Source organism: Penicillium angulare, assembly GCF_028827245.1.
Source record: "Penicillium angulare strain IBT 27051 chromosome Unknown utg000003l_segment0_segment0, whole genome shotgun sequence".
Taxonomy (NCBI): Eukaryota; Fungi; Ascomycota; class Eurotiomycetes; order Eurotiales; family Aspergillaceae; genus Penicillium; species Penicillium angulare.
In genome coordinates this window covers 972,857-995,436 of record NW_026623162.1, presented here as the reverse complement: position 1 = coordinate 995,436, position 22,580 = coordinate 972,857, and the positions used below count along the sequence as shown (strand labels likewise).

The following is a 22,580-nucleotide window of genomic DNA, read 5'->3' as shown; positions in this document are numbered from 1 at the left end:
AACTAAATATAACTATAATATATATAAAGAGGACTATCTTAAAAAGAGGATACTATTATAGGTTAGTACCTAATATAAGGTTATATAGTATATATAACTATAATAGCCTATTATATAGAATACCTACTTAGTAATTCTCTCTTTAAGCCTTTTATATATAGTATATGGCCTAGCTTAATTAGATATAAATTCTGCTTTAGCCCTTCACACTTTAATACTTTTTATCAATACTATAGTATAACTACATGGAGGAAGACTCGGGACGGGTATGTTTGCACTATCTGCACGTTTGTACGGTTTGACCTACTCTCGGATACAGACTAATCAGATGATTGGCCTAGAGAGTGGCATCCGCCTACATATATCCAGTATAGCTCTCTCTCTTCTTTCCCTTTCCTCAACGTTGTTATTCGTTATTCTTCGCACTCTTCTCTATTCTAGTAGATCATAGGCACCTCATCACAAATACTATAGAAAGTTATTAATGGTTATTTTAGCAGCTATATATAGATAAGCTAGATCAGGATAATTAATATGTTAATTAATTGATATTGTATAATACTTATATAGTAGGATATCCAGGATAATCATTCTTTGAATCAATTATCACTACTCCCTAAGTGGCCGCTGTTTCCTGAAGTTTATATCACGCAGTGTCATTCGGACTGTACGCCATCCAGGTTTAGCTGGATCATATTCACCGCGTACTTCAAGCCGGCAGAACCCCTTCGGCCCCTTCAGGCCCACAGGACCAGATATAAAAAATGTACCTCGGAGAGGAGTCTGATGGGACTGAGACTGATATTCGTTTAATCGCAGTCGGAAGGCAACGGCCGCCAAGTGTAGGTCTGACCCGGGACCTATATCAGGCAAAGGAAACCGCTGTAGTAATGATATGACAAGAGATGGGTGAAGATTGCCGTTCAGTGGCCTATTGGTAGACGACTCCTCAGATTTGTGTGGTAGAGTGGGCTGCCCATGCTGGTCGACGACGGAGCCCAGGTCATCTTCACTGGAAAGAACACGATTACTGTTTGGCAACCCAGGGGATTGAGATGATTGACCTTGGAAGCGAGCCAGTTTTCTCTTGAATAATACCAGATATGCATCTTTTATGGCGAGTGCCAAATGGACGGGCTTCATAAACATCTGCAATCTGTCGCCGATTTCGGGATCGATGGTCCTCGTCACCCAAGCTACACTATCATCGGCAAATTCAATTCTGAATCATGGAATTAGCATTAGGAAATCATTTATGTAGCCGGATGGAACCTACCCAGATCGCATATATTCTGGTGGAGCGCGGTGAGGGAACTGATGAACCAACCAAAACCCGGTGAGAGATAGCGGACCACCAAGAACCTGGGACAATTGACCCGATGCATTTTCCAAAACAATAGCAGCAAGCTCATCTATAATAATTAGCGAAACTTCAACAATTCAAGGAACAAAAGCTACTTACTTCTTAATTTTTGAAGTTTCGCTCGATCCTTGGAGATTTTAACGAACTCTTGCCATTCGGGGTCGGAAGCAGCATAGAGCTCGCCTTCTTCTAACCATGACCAAGTCAAAGGAACGAACAGAGGCACCTCAATTTCTCCTTCCCCTTCCATTAATTCCTCATTTTCGCGAGAACCTTGACGCAAGCCACTTGTTTCAGGCGTGGGCTCTAGCGAGACATCTGTGTCGTGTGTATCATCGTCGAGTCGGACCAGAACAAAAGAGCTCCAAAGTTGGTAGGCTGCACCATAAAGAAGGCACTTAGAAAAGAAAGACCTTCAGGTATACTCATTAGTACATATGTCATATCTACATGCAATGCGAACTATAACTTACCTCAGCCAAGGCCGTCTGAATCTCACATGTCGAACAATTGGTGTTAGTGGGGCTTGTTGTTGACGAGGGCCGGTATGGAGATGGCCGGTATGAAGGCGGAAGGGGCGAGTTTGGCGTCGAAACAAATGCCTGAGCTGAAGCATTGAGAGAGACCGGTATGATTGTGCTCGAATACAATCAAATGATGGAGAGAGATGGATTTGGGAAGCGGGCGGCTGCTGGGGTACAGTTCACGTGATATCTTATCGCGGCGCAGGCTTCCCCGAGAGTTGGCACCACGAACTCAACATACATACTACTCTTCCTGGATTGGATGTCAACACCGGGGAGCTTCGATTTGCCCTCGACATTGGAAGTTTTCTGATTGCAAACGCTTATAGCCAACACAAAGTTTATCTCTTCAAAATCAATATTCGTCGAAGCGCTTTCTCAACCCAAGCTGACGCCATGCGTTGTGTCTCCAAGCTCCTAGCCATTGCGGCAGTGGGCGCTCTTCAGACGAATGCTATGGAAGCTTCGATTTTTAAATTCACGCCGGGTTCATTAACGGATTCGGGCTCTACAGCCGTATCCGAGGACTTTGCACGACTTGCTCTGAAACTCCGTATGGAGTCCTCTCTAGCATCGGCTCTCGGGACCACGGAAACTAATTTGGACCACCTGGACCAATTTGCCGATCCAAACCAAATATCTTTATTTGGTAGCAATCATCAAGCCCCGGAGAAAAGTCTGATAATCATTGAGGGGTTCAATGAGGCCATGGGTAAGTATACCTGGTAACCTTGACTACAGAGATCCAATGCTAAAATCTTTATCTCCCCAGGGTTGACTATGCGCCAGAGATATACATCAAACCTGTTTATTCCCAAGGCTACATACAACTTGATCGACGAACCCTTCGCGTCACTCGAATATAACAATGGCGGCGAAAAACACTGCTTGTATGACGGGGGCGCCAGCAGAGCGAACCCAGCCGGTATCCATGTAGGTTTACCCTTGGTTCTAGCATAACTATCGGGAGTAGAGAGCAGTGCGGCTTATCAGAGATTATAGTCTGCTAGGGAGTGTCTCACCAGAGACCCCATCCTTTCTGCCTCGCAGAACCTCTTCGACTCCGACGTTCTTGATGTGATACATTCGGCAGAAACAAGGGCGACCAAGGATCAAAAAACCATCATTTCTCGGTTATCATTCAAGGTACTTGCATACCTCATTCACAACACAGGCATACGTATACTCATATTATCGCTCTTGAATAGGCAGAATCTGGCGACGGCATTCTTGATCTCAAACCACTGGAATCCATTTTCGAGGGGGTAACCAGTCTCTTATCCACAGACGGTCGGCAAGCAACCATTGTACTCCTTACTACCTCAAAGAATGATTCAAAGATGCCTAGGCAGGTTTTACAGCGGGACACACAAGCATATGGTGAATCCGCTCCCATCGGGGTACAACATGAGCGGAGGTCTGTCCAAGACGTACCTCTACATTCGAACCTTGCCCCTGTTTGCCAAGCTTCGAACTCTTCTTGTGCTGAAGCAACTGAAAATTGCTCCGGACATGGGTATTGCTACCTGAAATATGGATCCGGCACTGAAGGCAGTACTGGCAATTGTTATGCATGCCGTTGCCAACAGACCACAGTCAAAAAGAGTGATGGCACCGTGCAAAAGATTCAGTGGGGTGGGCCAGCATGCCAGAAACAAGATATCAGCTCACCGTTTTTCTTAATAGCTGGCGTGAGTGTCTTTGCTATTCTCGCGGTGAGCAGCGCGATTGGAATGCTTTTCAGCATGGGCCAGCAAGAGCTGCCCAGCGTGATTGGAGCTGGCGTGGGTGGGTCTAAACTACAGACATAGGTCCCTCTCTCCTCTGATACCCCCATTTTCTGTTCTTTGGTCTGCTTCTTGGCTCGTTCACTTTCGGGTCCTTTCTCACTTGATCTATCCATTCACCCTCTCTACAAGCACATCTCAGCTTTCGAACGCCCGTCTTGCATATTTGATTAGGATTGTCTGGTTATCCCTATTTTTGGTGTATTAAGATACTTGCCATGTTTATATCAATATCGCAATTAATGATCTCGAGGTAAACCTTAAGAGAGTGCTATAAGCCAAAGGGTACCAGTATGCCCATTTTTGTACTTGCGTATATAAGAATATCATATACAAAATGTGTTTATCGATACCCTCAGAGTAATTAATGATTACACCCTAAAGCCGGAGGCTCAGAAAAGGGCGGGGCTCTCTACCGTGGAGATTGCAACGAATAAATCAGGAGTCTTGAGGGCTTACGAACCGGATCGAGGTATGTATACATTTGCGCAATTCTAGGTAGTGGGATTGCGTCCGGCGATCAAGTTTCATTTTGATATGTTGTCAATATATAAATGACATACTGGACCAAAAATTATTGCCCCCAAAAAATGGCAGCTCAGCGCCACCGCGTAGAGCCTATTAATAAACAAGAAAGACATCATCTCATGAATACCTTGGGGGAGTCAACGGGAGTTTTCCATCCCCCACCCCGCTCGGTTGATCGACGAACGATCAATAAATTACACGTATAATCAAATAATTGACAGTAGAATGGCTCTGCTGAACAAGCATTCCAGATGTTGATGCAGCACGTAGAGATACGGGTTTCAAAAAAACTATGTTGAAAAAAGCCCATGTAAATTCAAAGGTTGGCTTCGAGTTCACCGGGTGTTCGAGTGTGTCCAGGTGCTGGCTGGTCACTCATGGCGCGAGGGCCGCGGGAGGAAGCTCCGCGAAGACGAGTTGGAAAGAGCCGTGGCCAATGTGGTCGGCGAGGAGAAGTTTCAGAGGTTTCAGTTTCCAACTGAGGTTCTGGGGCTGTCGGCTGGAATAACCTCCCTGACAGAGGGAGTTGCATCCTGAAAATGGAAGTCTGATTGCCGCTGGAATGGGCTAGACGTGGAGGTCTCGGTAGAAGATCGGGGCGACGAGAAGCAGTGCGACGCGCTTGCCGATCTGTACCAGAAGCTCCTTCAGTTGCGTGCGAACGAGGCTTGGGGACATAGTAATCTGCCTTGCATAAAGGACAGCAAGCTCGCCGGCTGGTCAACCAGGGGTCGACACACGAAGCATGGAACGCATGACCACAGGTTAGTCCACGTATATCATCGTCATCCTCGATTATGTCGAGGCAGATCGCACAGGAATCACCAGGGTTTGGAAGCAGTTCAGGTGGAACAGCATTGCGAATATGGTCTCCCTCATCGTCTTCTAAATCCATATTTTCGCTGATTACAGCTTGCTGCCATTTCTCATGGGACACAGGTGGGTCCGTATCCTGTCGGGAAACAGCTGCAGATCGAGTTGCTTTTTCTTCCAGATTCTGATTATGTGGCTCAATTTGAGCATGGGGTGTCGTATGGGGTGTGTTGGGGTCTACAACCTCATGCTCCACTTCTGCAGAGGTTATTGCATTTACGGGAGCATCATCGGGTACAGAGATAACGCCCCCCTCATTATTCAAGCTTTGTGGTCTGCTGTTAGGGGCAGTGATGCCACCCTCCGTAGGCAGGCCTTGATTGGCGCGCGATGACCTCCAGACTTTGTATTTCATCAAAGGGAAGCGTGCATTGACTTCGTCCATCGTCATGAGTTTCTTTTCGCGTCGCCTTCGATGGGGTCGAGGCATAGCCACAAGGTCAATAGGCTCTCCAGTTTCCTCGCTGCGCAGCTGACGATTCCGCTGGTTGTATCTGAAACAATATTTCACCCCAACGATGATCCTAGATCGCTGTTAATATAAGGCGCATACTTTTCACAATTACGAACGGTGTCATTTAGGACGAGAATATGTTAAGAGGTCATAATCAATGGAGCTTACCATAAGTTAGTGAAGACAACGCCGAATCCAAGTGCAACAAAGAACAAAAGAGGCGAGCTTGTCGCTGAGCCCGAATTATTGCCGCCACTACTTCCTGTAGTAGTGGCTGCGCTGCTGGCAGCCGAGGTTGTAGACGCGCTCATTTTGTAGAGGTGAACAAGCGGGGAAAGTGGAGTGGTAGGAAGGGGAGATGAAGTGAGGACGGGTTGCTTCGATAGCAGCCTGAGATTTGGGAGAAAGTCGAACAGATCAATCTGGTATCCCGATCATCCGGGAGATCTCTAGTGGATGAGGACAGCGGGTGAATGAGCCGTCGCTCAAGAGGGCACACCGAGAGACATATAGTGAATCGTAGACCATTTGACAAAAGGCTGATGGGTACGAAGTACGGGGGATCGACCACGTTAGGGTCACTGGCTTTCTCTCGCTGGACTGGCCAGGCAAGGGTCTCACATCACAGATGGAGGTTCACCCTGGGGACTGGATTTCTTTTCAAAGGAGATGTTTGAAACTGGGTTGATGGGGAGAAGAAAATCGAAAGAGGGAGGGAAAAAAAGGAACCAGTTGTCTAGGCTAATCATGATCCAAAAAGGGTTTAAGAGCCAAGGAGGCTTTCAAGAGGGGCTGAAGCGCGGGATCTCAAGGAATCCTGAGGCTGGGGATGGTGAGAGGGGGAGTCACGGGAACTGAGCCAACCACAAAGCTTGATGTGATGACTTGTACATATGTGCATGTACAGTGCAAATCCAGGATCGTCCGGGGAGGAGGGAAACGTGATAGATATTACTAATTAGTTGAGGAGAAGATAATAACATAATTTAAATTAGTATTTAAAAATCAAAGAGAGAGAGAGAGAAAAGATGTTGTTCATCATATACTTTTATCCCTAGAAGACTGGACATAGCAACGGGAGTACCTACGATAAGTATCTCACTACGATAGGTACAAGCTTTTTCATGCGACCTTCGCATCAAACTTCCGTATCTCCTCACCAACCACAACAGCAGATTCACCTCAACATTATACATATATATAAACTCTCCAAGACTCTCTCCTCTCTTCATCACCCTATCGATTTATTATTGCATTATTGCATCATGGTCGAATCAGCTGCACCTGGCCCAGCCAACCCTGTAGTATTCTTTGATGTGGCTCTTGCAGGTCTGTCTACATGCATGGTTCCAACCCCCCCACGCAGACTTGAAAATTAACCAACTGTCTAGGCGAACCTTTGGGACGTGTAAAAATGGAGCTCTTCGCCAATGTGACTCCGCGCACCGCAGAGAATTTCCGACAGTTCTGTACAGGAGAGAGCAAGAACCCCAAGGGACAGCCTCAAGGCTATAAAGGGAGCAAATTTCACCGTGTTGTAAGCTCTTCCTCCGATTCTAAGGAACATAGAAAGGAGTTTGAAAGCGTCTGACCACTATCCCTATAGATCAAAGACTTTATGATTCAAGGCGGAGACTTTGTCAACGGAGACGGCACAGGATCCTGCACTATCTATGGCACGACCAAGTTCGCAGATGAAAACTTTGCTTTAACTCATGATCGCGAAGGTCTCTTGAGTCTGGCGGTACGTCCCTACTAGTGGATCTCTCTCTCTCTCTCTCTCTCTCTTCCCCCGTCCCTCTTGAAGCTAAGTGATTATCAGAACTCGGGTCCGAACACCAATGGTTGCCAGTTTTTTATCACAACAACGGCGACACCCTTTTTGAACAATAAGCATGTTGTGTTCGGACAGGTGATCGACGGTATGGACATTGTTCATATGATTGAACACACTCGCACTACCAGAGACAAGCCAAACCAGGATGTCACGATCGTCCAATGTGGAGAAATGTAGTCAAGGAGAATCTTGGAAGGGTGAAAAGTTTTATTTATTAGGATTGCATATCATTGATCACACTGCATGTATGTATATATAGAGCCAGATAAGTAGATGACTTCTAAATTGAGAGGAACAGATCTCCATGCTGATTGATCCCTGTCGCTTTCCTCCCACCTTCTCTCTAATGGTCAACCGCCAGGGATAAATCAACAATAGCAATATATGAAATCCCTTTGATCAGCACGGCCAACAATTATTAAAAGGATTGGTTCTACTAATCCAAGTCAATGTCCATTGGATCATCGTCGTGGTCTGTTTCAGTATGCGGAGTATGTGGAGCACGGGTTATATCGTTTGTAGAGGGAGGAGTTGACGATCGGGAAGCACGTGCACGAGCTCTTGATTCGATAATCGCCTTGCGTATGCTATCCTGTTCCTTGGGTAGCGTCAAAGATGAGGGTTCTTTATAGAGGACTAGTTCTTTGCCTTGTGCGGAGTTGGACGATAGCACGGCATTGGGTACGGAGATCATCTTCGCCGCAAGGGGCAGTAGAACCAGCGCATCTCCTGTAGATTCGGGCTCTGCCAATTCTTGATCTAGATCATAGATAAAGGTGGTGTGTTTGGTATCATCTAACAGCATCGAATCGGGCTCGTGTGAGGAGGGCGTTGCGACGTATTTGGTCCGAGCACGGGAGTCTTGATCTGTCCCAAGAATGTCATTAGCCTTCTTTGTTCATTACCCACTTTTGACTGCTCTCCCGGGAGAAACAACATCAACAAGAAAAGAGAAAAGGGAACGACGAGGTGATCCTACCGATCTGGAGATAGCCAAATCTCTTCGTTAGTGGTTGCGCTCCATCCGGGTCACCGTCCGCCGGTCGCTTTCTGCCTGGGGCGTTTTCATCACTCCGCGCCATCCACAAAACCCCCCTTTCGTACTCGATCCAGGGATTTTCTGTTCTTCTTTTCTGGGTATTAAATCAAGCACCAAGCAAGGGAGATCATTCCCAATCCCATTTTTATTGGACCGAGGAGGAGGAGGGGGAGAGGGAGAAGGAGAAGAGAGAAAGAAAGAAAGAAAGAAAGAGAGAGAGAGAGAGAGAGAGACTGTAGTAGGGCTAGATTGGTGTTCTCTTTATCTCTTACCAATGCGGGTTCCTCTCATGAGGAGGGGGGGACGGCCTTTGACTCATCTCTGCGCGCCGCTTCCACTTTTCTCCCCTCCACGCTTTGTTCGTCTTCGTCCGACAATCTTGACTCCGCTCATTCTCACGATGGCGTCCAATACCACCTGGACCGCCCCGCGGGTGCGGGAGACTTTTCTTGACTTTTTCAAACAAAATGGCCACACTTTTGGTGAGTGCTTCGTTATCGATTCACCCCCCACCATCTCGTACTTCCTATACCCCTCCATCGTCCAGGATCGCTAACCACTGCCATCCTCGTCATGGCTTTGAATTTTAGTGCCTTCCTCCCCTGTCGTTCCTTTGTCCGATCCAACCTTGCTCTTCACCAATGCTGGAATGAACCAGTTCAAGTCCATCTTTCTGGGCACCGTGGATCCACAATCAGACTTTGCGAAGCTGCGACGCGCCGTCAATTCCCAGAAGGTATAGAGTTGGACCTCTCCCAATTTTCATATTTTATTCTATTCTATTCTATTTTTCTTTTTGAAAGAGTTCCTGACTGACCATTTGATCCTTTTTCTTTGCCGACTATAGTGTCTGCGTGCTGGTGGAAAACACAATGTAAGTGCGCCTTCATCGCTTCTGCTCCACGACTTGAGCCTCATTAACGAACTCTCCCTACACAGGACCTCGATGATGTGGGCAAGGACAGCTACCACCACGTGAGTACGCTCATCGGATTAAATGGCTAGAAGCTCAATGTGGCCAGTAATACTGATCACTCCACAACCAGACCTTTTTTGAGATGCTCGGCAACTGGAGTTTCGGCGATTACTTCAAAAAAGAGGCCATCTCATATTCTTGGGAGCTCTTGACTAAAGTTTACGGCCTTAACCCCGATCGCCTTTATGTCACATATTTTGAAGGTAACGAGGCAGGGGGCCTAGACCCGGACCTGGAGGCAAAGGAACTCTGGAAGTCTGTAGGAGTTCCGGAATCCCATATCCTCCCAGGCAATATGCAAGATAATTTCTGGGAGATGGGTGATCAAGGCCCATGTGGACCCTGCAGTGAAGTACACTACGATCGTATCGGTGGCCGCAATGCTGCCCATCTAGTCAACCAGGATGACCCAAATGTGTTGGAGATTTGGAACAACGTCTTCATCCAATATAACCGCGAGGCGGATCGGTCATTGCGGTCTCTCCCCAACAAGCACGTCGACACGGGACTGGGATTCGAGCGACTTGTTTCGATTCTTCAAGATAAGTCATCGAACTACGATACAGATATCTTCACCCCGATTTTCCAGGCCATTCAAGATGTTACCGGTGCCAGGGAATATCGTGGGCGGTTCGGTGCCGAAGATAGTGATGGAATTGATACCGCCTATCGTGTGATCGCAGATCATGTGCGAACCTTGATGTTTGCTATCTCAGATGGTGTCTTACCTAACAACGAGGGCCGTGGTTACGTGATTCGCCGTGTCCTTCGCCGAGGTGCCCGTTTTGCTCGCAAGTATTTCCAAGTTGATATTGGAAACTTTTTCTCCAAACTGGTACCGACTGTCGTTGGTCAACTTGGTGACATGTTCCCAGAGTTGAAAAGAAAGCAACAGGATGTGATGGAGGTCCTAGATGAAGAGGAAATCTCCTTTGCCAAAACATTGGACAGGGGAGAGCGTCAATTTGAACAATATGCCCAGCAGGTGAAGGCACAAGGTGCTGATAAGCTTCATGGTGCCGATGTGTGGAGACTTTACGATACTTTCGGCTTCCCTGTTGACTTGACTCAAATCATGGCCGAAGAACGCGGCCTGCGTATCGATGATGCTGAGTTCGAAGAGGCGCGTCTGAAGGCCAAGGAGGCCAGTAAAGGTCAGAAAAAGGCTGCCGCGAATGTCGTCAAACTTGACGTACATGATCTTGGCAAGTTGGAACAAATGAATGATGTTCAAAAGACAGACGACTCTGCCAAGTTTGGACGTGGCAATATCACAGCTCACATCAAAGCAATCTACCATGGGAAGGCTTTCTATGATTCTACTGAATCCGTCCCTAGCGGAGAACAGCTCGGTGTGATTTTGGATTGTACCAATTTCTATGCTGAACAGGGTGGCCAAGAAAGTGACACTGGTAGGATCATCATTGACGGACAGACTGAGCTTGAAGTTGGTGATGTCCAAGTCTATGCTGGATATGTCTTACATACCGGCTTCATGAAGTATGGAAATTTCTCCGTGGGTGATTCAGTTATTTGTGAATACGATGAGCTCCGTCGCTGGCCTATTCGTAACAACCACACTGGTACTCACATTCTCAACTTTGCTCTGCGCGAAATCATCGGCGATGGGGTTGAACAAAAGGGTTCCCTTGTGGCAGCTGAGAAGCTTCGTTTTGATTTCTCTCACAAGTCCGCCATTTCAGATGCCGACCTCGAGAAAGTGGAGGCGAAGTCCACTGAATATATTCGCCAGAACTGTGCTGTCTATTCTCAGGAAGTTCCTCTTGCTATTGCTCAGCAGATCTCCGGCGTCAGAGCCGTCTTTGGAGAGACCTACCCTGATCCAGTTCGTGTTGTCTCTGTTGGAGTTGAGCTAGAGGAGATCTTGAACAATGTCAAGGACCCCAGGTGGACAGATATTAGTATCGAGTTTTGCGGTGGCACTCACGTATTGAAGACTGGCGATATCAAAGATTTGATCATCCTGGAGGAGAGTGGCATTGCGAAAGGGATTCGCCGTATCATTGCGGTCACTGGTGAGGATGCCCACAGAGTTCAACAAGTCGCCCAGGAGTTCTTGAAACGCCTTGATCATTTGGAATCGATGCCTCTCGGCCCTGAGAAGGAACGTGAAGCCAAGCAAGTGCAAGTTGATCTCAACCAACTGGTAATCTCTGCCGTTCAGAAGGCTAAGTTCCGGGAGCGATTCAATGCAATCAACAAGCAGGTCATCGACGGCCAAAAGGCTCAGCAAAAATTAGAAACCAAGAAAGCCGTCGAGGCCATTACCACCTACTTCCAGGCGCCCGAGAATGAGAAATCATCATGGCTTGTGGTGAAGCTCCCAACGCCGGCAAGTGCGAAGGCCGTCAGTGAATCTATCAATCACGTGAAAACGAAAATGCAGGACAAGAACGTGTATGTCCTGGCTGTGGACGCCGAACAAACCAGAGTTGCACATGGTTGCCACGTATCAAAGGTATGTGACTAACCTATATATCATTTAACGGGGCTGCAGTCTATTTAGGCTATCTCTTTATCTAACATGAACGTTCTCCAGGGACTTGGCGACCAGGGAGCTTCTGCCAACGACTGGGCTGCAGCTGTCTCGAGCGCGATCGGTGGCAAGGCTGGAGGGAAAGGACCCACTTCACTTGGTAATGGCGTCAACGCAGATAAGGTCGACGAGGCCATCTCGCTTGCTTCCGATTACTTGAGTAAATTCAAGCTCTAGAATGGTACTCGGTAGTTTGGACCGTCTACTTAAGTTCTTCCCAAGAGTTGTCTGATATATTCAATGGGTTTTGGGTCACAAAATGAAATGCAAAAAAGGAAGTTTTGGGTTCTATATAGGTATATCACGTCTACCCTCCTCCCTCTCCTACATGTAGGTACCGGTACCCACGTATGTACATATAGTAGTAGTGGCCCGGAACCTCCAGTTTCCCGTACAACTTCGATGTATCGATTGTATTTCTTCTTTTTACTTCATATGATATGATATAATTACATACATATGTCGAAACCTGAATTGTTTGTAATCGTCACAAATACCTTATTTTGTTAATATCAGCTTTCGAACGTTCATTGTTGGGACCTCGAGCTCGTCATTTGAAGGCGGGGTAGTGTGATGTAACTAGTTCTCCCCTCCTCAAATAAAAGACAGTAGATATTCCTTTCCCCCCTTCACTCTTTCAACCATCTATTACCATTACCATTGCCATTGCCATTGCCGTTTGTCACCAGCCATGTCGATCCCTCCGAAATTCGCGGGTCTCAAGCTTTCTGCTGCTACTCCACAGGAGAGCCAGCACACGCTAGAATTGTGTACGCCTCATACAATACGTTTACAAGGTTGCAAGAATATAGCATAGCTGACTGTATCCAGACCTCGACTATGTCTGCCCAGTGCGTGCACTTTCTAAGACGGAGAAATTCTGAGTTTGAGACTAATATACCCTCCAGTTTTCCGCTAAGATGTTCAATACTGTTTATGCATTGAGCCCCAAAATTGTTGAGCAGTATGGTTCTCAGCTTCAGATTATCCTTCGGCAGCACATTCAACCATGGCATCCGTCCTCAACACTTACACACGAAGCTGGCGTGGCGGTTCTTCGTTTGGCCCCAGAGAGATACTGGGACTTTAGTGCGGCCTTGTTCAAGCACCAGACCGAATTCTTCGACGTGAGCGTGGTGAACGAAGCGCGGAATGCCACATACGAACGACTAGCCAAACTTGCTGGAACAGTTGGGGTGGACGAAGGGAAATTTTTGGATTTATTGAAGATTCCAGAGACCCCCGGGGCAGATGGGCAACTGAATGTAGGTAACAAGGTCACTAATGACCTCAAATGGATAATCAAGGTAAATATCCCCTCCCCCAAGCGTCTGGATATCGTCTAATGATAAACAGACGGATCGAGTGATTGGAGTCCATGTCTCGCCAACCGTTTTTTTCAATGTAAGGTGACCCCACCCAATCAATTCGCATGGGAAATTGACTTTTTTTTTTCAGGGAGTGGAGGAGCGAGGCATTAGCAGCGGCTTCACAGCAGCCCAATGGGAGGAATGGCTGTCCCAGAATGTGGTTTGAACAGGAATAATCCGCATATCTATGACAAGCTGGGGAGTTCACACCCGCGAGTATATGAGGCCCTTATTAAGCCCCTACCAAGCCCATGGGCAATGTGATAATTTGAATCATATCTCATTCCAGAACTTCCATTATGAAGCTGTTGTGGACCCTAGTGAACATACTGGTTTGATGCATGTCCATGTAATAGAACAAATAAAAGAAAAGCGATTCACACTTATTGCTTCTCAGGAAGAGGAGAGGCGATAATGTCCATCTGCTCCGCCACCGATTTCATCACTTCTATTGTGCCATTGGTGGCTGGTAATTCAAAGGTCGCCTAGGAATATGTAAGTGAGTTGAGCGTAACACAAGGAAAGAAACGAGACGAAATCGAGAGAATGCCTACTTGAATAGAAGAATATGGGGCTCAGGCTCATGCACCTCGTAGTGTTCCCACCCTAAGCTCTGTCCAATTCCAACGTCAGTAATTTGATTCCCCAGACTCAACAGCGTCGGCCTAAGATACCTGCGTAATCCCCAAAGCTCGCCATTCCTCTTCCCATAGGAGTTTCAAAGTTCCTTTCGCGCTGTCAAAATAATCTGCGGGGATCTTCTTAAGCATGTTCTTCGGCAGTTGCACATGGCGATATTCGTATTTGTCGTCCGAGTATCTGTTGCGAAGTCAGCCACCATTCGAAATTTTGGATAGTCCGCTTTGGAATGTTGAGAATGGAATTGAGAGGGGATGAGATCGAACCGCGAAGAGTAGTGGATAGAGTCGATAAACTCATCTAGACGTTCTCGCTCGGACTCCAACAGGAGGCGGGGTTTCTTATTTCTTCTGATGGGGTCGATATCCATTGGAGGTAGCGAGAAGGGGGATTCGGACAAGAAGAGTGACACGGAGGATTTGGCGACGATCTGTTTCTATGGCACGTGGGTTAGTCAATCTGAAGTTCGCAGCATGCATTCTTTCTGTAGGGAGGGGCTGCTTGGGTGACGATCGCGGGTTGGTTTAAATAGTTCCCACCATGATAAATTCTGACTTACCGAGTCAAGCTTGAGCGAAGCAAAGGAAATGAAGAAGTCCTTGAGGCTGTGATGTCGGGCAGGAGGGGGTTTGGATTTCCTGGGGGGGGATGTTTCGAGAAACGAGCCAGTTTGTTTTGCGGGACGCGGAAGAGACAAACAAGAGATGGAGGGGGAAATCTTGGTGCCTGAGGTGTCAGAGGCTCGAGTGAATTGTGGCCGTATTCGGACTAGCGGGATCAGTTCACTACATGTGGGCATACAACATGTAGTTAAGTCCTAGTACTGCTCAGCAGCACATATGGCTTTTGATACATAAAAAGTAGGATGATTATACCATTGTTAGTAATTGAGCCCATAACAACTGTATACATCCCATTATTTAGTAGTAATGTGTCTATTATAGACTCAAGTGTAAATTCCTGCCAATCCGGTAACGCGCCCCAAAAAACCACTTACCTAATACACTAGACCCACTCTGACGATCACAGCGCGTCTGCACACGTCGAGGTATGAGTCCCCGGGAAAGTCATTTGAGTCGTTCGCTTGCCAGTTGTGAACTTCTCCTTACTCTGAATTTATCACAGTCTATTCATTTGCTGTCCTCAAATATGAGTACCAAAAGGCGTGGAGCGGCCGCCGCGGCTTCCCCTGAAGTGAAGCTGCGAAGCCAGAAGCGTCGCAAGGTGTCTGTAAGTTACCGCAATGTTTACGCATGTGCTCCCCTTGAACCCCCTGCTATACAGCCACAAGGATCGGTGTATAATACAAAATTTACCCCGCCTAATGTTTTGGGGCTGTGAGGTGGCCTCCTGCCAAATCATTTGCATTGCGCGACTATTTCCGCAACTAGCCATGCACAGTGTCGCAATGGGTTGACTAACCCTCGTGGGCATGCATTAGGATGAAGATCTCGTGGAGCTTGAGGCTGCCGACCGTGCATCTTCCGAACCAGACGACCCCGCCGAAGCTGATGAGAGCTTTGCATCTGAAGATAAAGAGGATGAACCAGAGGTGGAGTTCGAGGGCGACAGTATGCAAATGGTCCAAGATAAGATCTTGACAGAACTCTTCCGATTAAAGGATGATGAGTAAGATCCTTCGCAGCGATGTATAATGACTCTGCTCTGAATCTTTTGCGCTTACATTTACTTTCACGTCACAGTGGTGAAGAGGTAGCATACCCATTTGTCGGAAAACCGGACCGCAATCTATATCGGGATTATTATGAAGTTATCCAGCATCCAGTCTCACTGAGAAGTATTCAAAAGAAAGTTCGGGGGACGGATGGCCGAAAGAAAGGAACAAAAATGACAGCCTTTCCCACATGGCGATCTTTTGAGGAGGAAGTCAGCTATCTTTGGCGAAATGCGCGGGAATACAATGAGGATGACAGCGACATCTCGATTCTTGCAGGCGTTATGGAGGCAAGCTTTCCCTGAAACCGAGAATGGATGTTTTTTCATCACTCGCGGCCAGTGCTAACGTCAAAATAGAAATACTTCAAAGAGCGCGTGGAAGAGGCCAAGAAGTTTGTTCCAGATCCCATTCAGGTAGATGGTCACCCCGAATTACCTCGAATCAAGTTGAAAATGGGCTCAAGCCATTCGACACTGGGGGCACAGAAATTAACATTGAAGGTGGCTGGACAGGCTCTCGAGATTTCAAAAGATGACAGACCACCGTCCGGGGTCGCTGTCGATGATGATTCACTTAAACGACAACAAGAGCTGGTCCGCACCGGATCGACGAGCCAAGAAGTTGATACACATCAAATGTCACCCCGAACAAGATCCCTTCGAAGGCATATTGATAGTCCCAAATCAAGTACAGGAACTACCCCATCAAATTCCGAGCCTCTGCAAACCGGAGGTCGAGAGTCGTCAGGTGCCATTAAAGATGAATCACAGACGTCATCATCTCAGCGAGCTGAGCTACCTTTTCCTTCGAGCAGTCAGCCCGGATCGAATTTGGACTCTAGGGGCGGCGGGAATTTTGCCCACGATGGTAAGACAGGCTTCCCTAATGATAATGGACGCGGGGTTTGCACCGTATCAGACTGACATTTGGTAACTAAATCAGCATCAATGAACCCACCACCGGAAACCTCGCCGATGGATTCCATATGGAGACGACCAGGTCAAGGTATCGTCCTATACTCATTACTCCCCTCTATGGCACCGACCAGACCCATGAAATTGCAACGCATTCTGACAAATCTTTGATCAAGATTCCGATACTGCTCTGATTCGCAACGTCCAAATCCTCACGCATTCTTCATTGTCGCTAAATAGGAATTTTCGCTTAGATGTTCCCCCGTCATCCACATTGTCTCAGCAGACAATTACTATTCCCCTACCCCCCTCATATCATCTGTTGACAATCAAACCTACCTTGACGGCTAGCACTGCTCAACGGCAGGTGAAAATGATTGCTCAGACGGGTATGCAGCGGCTCCATCCATCTAGAGACGCATCTACGCTGGCGTACGATATTCAGCTCCACCCAGGCACTACAAAAGTGGACTTAGAGGTTATTGCGGGCCCCGGCAGAGGAGCCCCGAAATCTGGACCTCCCGGCTCAGAAGTTGATTATGAGCGTCTCACTATATTCTTCAATCTGCTGCGATAATTGGAGAATCTGGATTCCCACGTTGTCCGCATGCTTGTTTCCATTTTGTTTTACCAATTCGGATGTATTCTCAAAGGGCTTTGTGTTAGAAACCAGCCGGTGAACCAGCATTTTTATTACTACCGAAGAGTCTTTATCTTAATATATCTACATGTTGGCATGGAATCCAGAGTATAAGTTGAATTCTTCTTCCGCCTACCTCCAGCCGTGGATCCTTCAAGGTTTCTTTCAAAGCTGAGAATACAGTACAGTCATGTGACTTTTGCGGGCGATCAGTCAGCGCTCGGCTCCCATCTCGGCACGTGACATACCGCTCCCGCAAAGTTTTCTGCCCTGCCCATGTGTGGCATTGAATTTATAAAAAAAAATTTCGACCCGTTCAAACCCCTCTTTCCCACCTTTTTTTATTCCTCCCACTTTATCACTAAATATCACAATGGCGGATCTTCCGGTGTACGACGGGGCGATCGGTATCGATCTTGGTATGATTGTTGCAAAATTACTCTTCTTTGTCAATTTTTACATGTTACTGACTTTGTGATGTTCAGGCACCACCTACTCTTGCGTTGCCAACTATGAGGGCACCAATGTCGAGATCAGTACGTTTCCGAATCGATAATCTAAATGACAATTATACTGACTGTAGATCAGTCGCCAACGACCAGGGTAGCTACACCACTCCCTCTTTCGTTTCTTTCACCGACAAGGAGCGTCTGATCGGTGAGGCCGCCAAGAACCAGGCTGCTATGAACCCCGAGAACACCGTCTTCGATATCAAGTGAGTCTATTCGTCTTTTGTCGTATCTCGTTGTTTCTTATCTGACTTGTTGTAAAATCTAGGCGTCTGATCGGTCGCCGTTTCGATGACCCCATTGTCAAGAAGGATGTTGAGTCCTGGCCTTTCAAGGTTGTTGACCAGGGTACCAGCCCTGCTGTCGAGGTTGAGTACCTCGGCGAGAGCAAGACCTTCACTCCCCAGGAGATCTCCTCCATGGTCCTTATGAAGGTCAGTGTTATTTTTTATATCCAAAAATAATATTTTTTGCTTACAATGAAGAACAGATGAAGGAAGTTGCTGAGACTAAGCTCGGTATGAAGGTTGAGAAGGCTGTCATCACTGTCCCTGCCTACTTCAACGACAACCAGCGTCAGGCCACCAAGGATGCTGGTGCCATTGCTGGTCTTAACGTTCTCCGTATCATCAACGAGCCTACTGCTGCTGCTATTGCCTACGGTCTGGGCTCCGGCAAGTCTGACAAGGAGCGTAACGTCCTGATCTACGATCTGGGTGGTGGTACTTTCGATGTCTCCCTGCTGAACATCCAGGGTGGTGTCTTCACCGTCAAGGCTACCGCTGGTGACACTCACCTTGGTGGTCAGGATTTCGATACTAACCTGCTTGACTTCTTCAAGAAGGAGTTCCAGCGTAAGACTGGCAAGGACCTCTCAGGTGATGCCCGTGCCCTCCGTCGTCTGCGTACTGCTTGCGAGCGTGCTAAGCGTACTCTGTCCAACGCTACCCAGACCACCGTTGAGATCGACTCTCTCTTCGATGGTGAGGACTTCAACTCCTCTATCACCCGTGCCCGTTTCGAGGACCTGAACGCCAAGTCCTTCTCCGGCACTCTGGACCCCGTCCAGCAGGTCCTGAAGGACTCTGGTATGCAGAAGAGTAAGGTTGACGAGATTGTCCTTGTTGGTGGTTCCACCCGTATTCCCCGTATCCAGAAGCTGCTGAGCGACTTCTTCGACGGCAAGAAGCTCGAGAAGGTAAGACTCTTATCTACATATTCCCCTTGTAGTTCAGGATTTAAGTACTAACTATCGATTTAAGAGCATCAACCCCGATGAGGCTGTTGCCTACGGTGCCGCCGTCCAGGCCGGTATCCTTTCCGGCAAGGCTACCTCTGCTGAGACCCAGGACCTCCTCCTTCTGGATGTCGTTCCCCTCTCTCTCGGTGTTGCCATGGAGGGTAACATCTTCGCTCCCGTTGTCAACCGTGGCCAGACCGTTCCCACCATCAAGAAGCGTACCTTCACCACCGTTGTTGACAACCAGACCACTGTCCAGTTCCCCGTCTACCAGGGTGAGCGTACCAACTGTGCCGATAACACCTCTCTGGGAGAGTTCACTCTTGCTCCTCTTCCTCCTATGCGTGCCGGTGAGGCCGCTCTTGAGTGTGTTTTCGAGGTCGATGTCAACGGTATCCTGAAGGTCACCGCCACCGAGAAGTCCTCTGGCCGCACCGCCAACATCACCATCTCTAACGCTGTCGGCAAGCTGTCCAGCGGTGAGATCGACCAGATGGTTGAGGGTATGTTAATCTATCTTTTGAACCCTTCGTTTTGAACCGTACTAATTCGTTATTTTTTTTTGTAGATGCCGCCAAGTTCAAGTCCAGCGACGAGGCTTTCACCAAGAAGTTCGAGTCCCGCCAGCAGCTGGAGTCTTACATCTCCCGTGTTGAGGAGATCGTCTCTGACCCCGGCATGTCCATGAAGCTGAAGCGTGGCAACAAGGAGAAGATCGAGTCCGCTCTCAGCGACGCTATGGCCCAGCTTGAGGTTGAGGACTCCACTCCTGAGGACCTCAAGAAGAAGGAGCTCGCCCTCAAGCGTCTGATCACCAAGGCTATGGCCACCCGCTAAATTAAGAGTTGAACATATTATGGCCAACCTATGACTCACCTCCATAACTCCCCAAAAATCTGCGCCTCGATAGATCATGGGATGGCACAGTTGGCTCATGTTTTTGTGTTTGAAGCCGGGAAACCTTGGGCGCAGTATTTTCATTTTTATTATTTCCTTGTCTTTTTTTTCATCTTGAAAAAAGTATGTTTTTATGTAGACGAAGATTGACGTTGCAAATTTAATGTGTGACGAACCAGTATTCTGGAATTTTCAATTTGGATTCAGCGTAGTTTGTAATGTTTTGAGAATATCCTGAGTATCCTGATTCTACCTTGAACTGTTTGTTATACATGCTGGCATTTTGGTAGTAGATACATGGAGAGGTTTCACGCTTGTTGCGTCCTACCTATCGGATGGCGGTAACACTTCGTCGGGGTAAGGACTCTTTACCTCATCAAATTCTTCTTCCGCTTCCCTGTCTTCACGATTGCCCACCATGTACCGCAGTGTTTTACGGCTACCGTCTCGCGGTCTGACACGATGCTGGACTTCTCCCTCGGTCTCGTCTTTCCAATATTCTTCATTTTCGAGTCCACTCAGATCTCCTAGCCTCTCGGGTTCCGGACAAACCTGTAGCTTTGCCAGTTCAACCGCCTTGTATAAAAAGAAAGACAAGGGAAAGAAATCTTCTGCTCCAGAAGAGTCGGATCCAAGCCCAGTTGCAATAGAGGACCCATTTGACTTGTCTCAACTTGACTCTGGTATCTCTGGTGCTGTTTCCCGCCTGAAAGATGACCTGTCGAAGCTCCGCGCAGGAGGTCGATTCAATACCACCTCAATTGAAGCTTTAAAGGTCCAGGTGGGTAAGGAAAGCCAGGACTCGTTTAGATTAAGTGATCTGGCGCAGGTTCTACCTAAGGGTGGCCGGATGGTGACTATTTTAGTGTCCGAAGAAGAGGTAAATGTTATCACCCCAGGAGCTTGCTCATGAACCTTGCTAAACTATATCCTTCTCCCTAGCTTGTCAAGCCAGTCAAATCAGCCATTGTCTCGTCGAATCTATCCTTAACGCCTCAGCCCGATCCACATAACGCACTCCAGCTTAATATACCAATCCCGCCACCAACGAAGGAGTCCCGAGCCCAAAGCGTTCAAGTCGCCAAGCAAGCTTTTGAGAAGGCGGCCAGCACCGTCCGTGATTCTAGAGGGGCAATGCATAAGCGTCTACAAGAAATGCAGAAGAAGAAATTGGCACGACCAGATGATGTTCGCAAAGCCCATGACCAGATGGAGAAAACTACCGACAAAGGGCAGAAAGAAGTCAAGGACCTCTTTGATGCAGCTAAAAAGACCTTGGAGCAGGCATAAGTATGCAAATTGTGTAAAATAGCCACAAATGTAATTTTTTTAAGTACAGGGACCAGGGCAGGTATGATCGACCCTGGAGGAATAGAGAAAAAAGGTGAATCAAGAGCGCCTAGGGAGGTAATCCAGCCAACCGACCCTCTCACAACCCATATAATACAGTACACTTGCAAATTTCGAGATTAAGTGCGCTTAACACGGCTCGAAGCTAGCAGTGACTCAACCTTAGCCAAGAATTGCGGCCTCTTGCCCGCGGTTTGGTATGTACCGTTGTTGCGGAGATTCTTCACCACTTCACCGAGAACAGCGGACTGGCCCTCGGCAACTTCCACAGAGGGATATTTTCCCTGGGCGTAAGTTTCAAGCAATGCCTTCGAGTCTTGCGTGTCGATACTTCTAAACTCGACTTTACGAGGCTCCACAAGGTCACCTTTCTTTTGAGACATTTTGTCCGCACGAGCCTGAGCAAGCCGATTCACCTCTTCCATAGCCTCCGATCTTTCCTCCTCGCTATGGAACAAAACGCTCTGACCCTTCCAGATACGTCGCCCTAATTCGTATGGAGGGACATATCCATTGGCGAAGCGACCGCTCAGGTTGGTCAGCTTCTCCAAAACTGCAGTGGATCGGGCATTGATATCGGTTGGAATGGAGGGCCATGTTTCTTGCAGCGTAGAGATATCAATATCTCGAGGTTCATAACGGACGGGAACCGGACGGGACTTTAAGATTTGGTCTCGCTCAAGCTGTTCAATGGCCGCAGCTGTCAAGTCCTCGCTATCGTCCACATCTGCTCTTCTCGGGCCTTTTCGTCGAGGCTTTCGTGAATTCTTTTGGCTAGCGGATTTGCCCTTGCCGTAGCTTGGCTTTCCACCTCGATTGCCTCCTGCATTGCCTCCCGCAGAACGTAGGCGGGGGCTACGAAGAATTTTAGGCTGTTCACCGCCGGCTCTGGGTGCTGCGAATGCTCTCGCATCTAAGGCTTTGGCAGGACGAGGGCGACCTTGATGTGCAGATCCAGGTGGGTTTGAGGGACGGGGTTTGCGTGGGATAGTAGCAGTCGAGCTTATCTTCGAGGCAGGCCTCCCTATCCATTTAATTCCAGTTAATTCAATTCAATTCAAATTGGAAGAAAGTTACGGGGTGTTCTTTTGCCACGAGAGTCCTTTAGCCCTCGCGATCGCAATTGCAATTGCAATCGCAGGTTTCTTGGCTGCTGGTTGATTGGCAATGGAAAACGTACTGGGTGGTTGACCGTCACCTTCTGCGGCAATTGTGTGGGAAGCGGAGAATTGGCGTGTAGTAAATGACAATCCCAGTCGCACCCGATCACCATGGCGGGCGACCTGCCGGAAAGAAATCATTATGCTCTGGTTGGATCCGTTATGGTTGGGAAAGAAAGGCCGAAGCTGGCGGAAGCAAGATGGGATTGGAACTTTCAATGGTCACGTGCACTGGGTTCATTCCG

General features: G+C 47.8%; 12 protein-coding genes across 12 annotated transcripts; 7 read left to right on the top strand and 5 right to left on the bottom strand.

Annotated features, from left to right (window-relative positions):
• Positions 1-609: 609 nt before the first annotated feature.
• Positions 610-1,979, bottom strand: N7478_002593 (uncharacterized protein; the record flags this gene model as incomplete). Its single annotated transcript, XM_056918807.1, has 4 exons — positions 610-1,222; positions 1,277-1,412; positions 1,463-1,776; positions 1,837-1,979. 4 exons carry the CDS (start codon positions 1,977-1,979, stop codon positions 610-612), a joined length of 1,206 nt encoding a protein of 401 aa, XP_056781965.1.
• Positions 1,980-2,283: 304 nt separating this feature from the next.
• N7478_002592 (DUF3844 domain-containing protein) lies at positions 2,284-3,698 on the top strand (the record flags this gene model as incomplete). Its single annotated transcript, XM_056918806.1, has 4 exons — positions 2,284-2,599; positions 2,660-2,820; positions 2,890-3,033; positions 3,096-3,698. 4 exons carry the CDS (start codon positions 2,284-2,286, stop codon positions 3,696-3,698), a joined length of 1,224 nt encoding a protein of 407 aa, XP_056781964.1.
• Positions 3,699-4,518: 820 nt separating this feature from the next.
• N7478_002591 (E3 ubiquitin-protein ligase RNF103) lies at positions 4,519-5,840 on the bottom strand (the record flags this gene model as incomplete). Its single annotated transcript, XM_056918805.1, has 2 exons — positions 4,519-5,599; positions 5,698-5,840. The coding sequence occupies 2 exons, from the start codon at positions 5,838-5,840 to the stop codon at positions 4,519-4,521; spliced, it is 1,224 nt and encodes a 407-aa protein (XP_056781963.1).
• Positions 5,841-6,794: 954 nt separating this feature from the next.
• cyp3 (putative peptidyl-prolyl cis-trans isomerase) lies at positions 6,795-7,543 on the top strand (the record flags this gene model as incomplete). The annotated part of the gene is made up of 4 exons (XM_056918804.1): positions 6,795-6,858; positions 6,921-7,066; positions 7,136-7,273; positions 7,352-7,543. The coding sequence occupies 4 exons, from the start codon at positions 6,795-6,797 to the stop codon at positions 7,541-7,543; spliced, it is 540 nt and encodes a 179-aa protein (XP_056781962.1).
• A 259-nt stretch (positions 7,544-7,802) lies between these two features.
• Positions 7,803-8,499, bottom strand: N7478_002589 (uncharacterized protein; the record flags this gene model as incomplete). Its single annotated transcript, XM_056918803.1, has 2 exons — positions 7,803-8,233; positions 8,310-8,499. Coding segments are annotated over 2 exons (621 nt in total), but the record flags the coding sequence as incomplete, so codon positions are not given.
• Positions 8,500-8,679: 180 nt separating this feature from the next.
• Positions 8,680-12,115, top strand: N7478_002588 (alanine--tRNA ligase; the record flags this gene model as incomplete). The annotated part of the gene is made up of 6 exons (XM_056918802.1): positions 8,680-8,887; positions 8,996-9,141; positions 9,253-9,279; positions 9,345-9,380; positions 9,452-11,860; positions 11,942-12,115. 6 exons carry the CDS (start codon positions 8,680-8,682, stop codon positions 12,113-12,115), a joined length of 3,000 nt encoding a protein of 999 aa, XP_056781960.1.
• Positions 12,116-12,629: 514 nt separating this feature from the next.
• N7478_002587 (DsbA family protein) lies at positions 12,630-13,474 on the top strand (the record flags this gene model as incomplete). The annotated part of the gene is made up of 5 exons (XM_056918801.1): positions 12,630-12,708; positions 12,770-12,789; positions 12,847-13,245; positions 13,295-13,342; positions 13,397-13,474. 5 exons carry the CDS (start codon positions 12,630-12,632, stop codon positions 13,472-13,474), a joined length of 624 nt encoding a protein of 207 aa, XP_056781959.1.
• Positions 13,475-13,691: 217 nt separating this feature from the next.
• Positions 13,692-14,317, bottom strand: N7478_002586 (cyclin-dependent protein kinase regulatory subunit CKS1; the record flags this gene model as incomplete). Its single annotated transcript, XM_056918800.1, has 4 exons — positions 13,692-13,793; positions 13,898-13,921; positions 13,983-14,127; positions 14,214-14,317. 4 exons carry the CDS (start codon positions 14,315-14,317, stop codon positions 13,692-13,694), a joined length of 375 nt encoding a protein of 124 aa, XP_056781958.1.
• Positions 14,318-15,096: 779 nt separating this feature from the next.
• On the top strand, positions 15,097-17,116 carry N7478_002585 (bromodomain-containing protein; the record flags this gene model as incomplete). Its single annotated transcript, XM_056918799.1, has 6 exons — positions 15,097-15,177; positions 15,389-15,576; positions 15,651-15,912; positions 15,982-16,492; positions 16,568-16,630; positions 16,716-17,116. The coding sequence occupies 6 exons, from the start codon at positions 15,097-15,099 to the stop codon at positions 17,114-17,116; spliced, it is 1,506 nt and encodes a 501-aa protein (XP_056781957.1).
• A 436-nt stretch (positions 17,117-17,552) lies between these two features.
• hscA (putative Hsp70 chaperone (HscA)) lies at positions 17,553-19,765 on the top strand (the record flags this gene model as incomplete). Its single annotated transcript, XM_056918798.1, has 7 exons — positions 17,553-17,598; positions 17,665-17,715; positions 17,768-17,894; positions 17,957-18,122; positions 18,179-18,886; positions 18,951-19,431; positions 19,497-19,765. 7 exons carry the CDS (start codon positions 17,553-17,555, stop codon positions 19,763-19,765), a joined length of 1,848 nt encoding a protein of 615 aa, XP_056781956.1.
• Positions 19,766-20,243: 478 nt separating this feature from the next.
• On the top strand, positions 20,244-21,115 carry N7478_002583 (ribosome-recycling factor; the record flags this gene model as incomplete). The annotated part of the gene is made up of 2 exons (XM_056918797.1): positions 20,244-20,705; positions 20,768-21,115. The coding sequence occupies 2 exons, from the start codon at positions 20,244-20,246 to the stop codon at positions 21,113-21,115; spliced, it is 810 nt and encodes a 269-aa protein (XP_056781955.1).
• A 179-nt stretch (positions 21,116-21,294) lies between these two features.
• On the bottom strand, positions 21,295-22,476 carry N7478_002582 (uncharacterized protein; the record flags this gene model as incomplete). Its single annotated transcript, XM_056918796.1, has 2 exons — positions 21,295-22,199; positions 22,356-22,476. The coding sequence occupies 2 exons, from the start codon at positions 22,474-22,476 to the stop codon at positions 21,295-21,297; spliced, it is 1,026 nt and encodes a 341-aa protein (XP_056781954.1).
• Between the last annotated feature and the right edge of the window lie 104 nt (positions 22,477-22,580).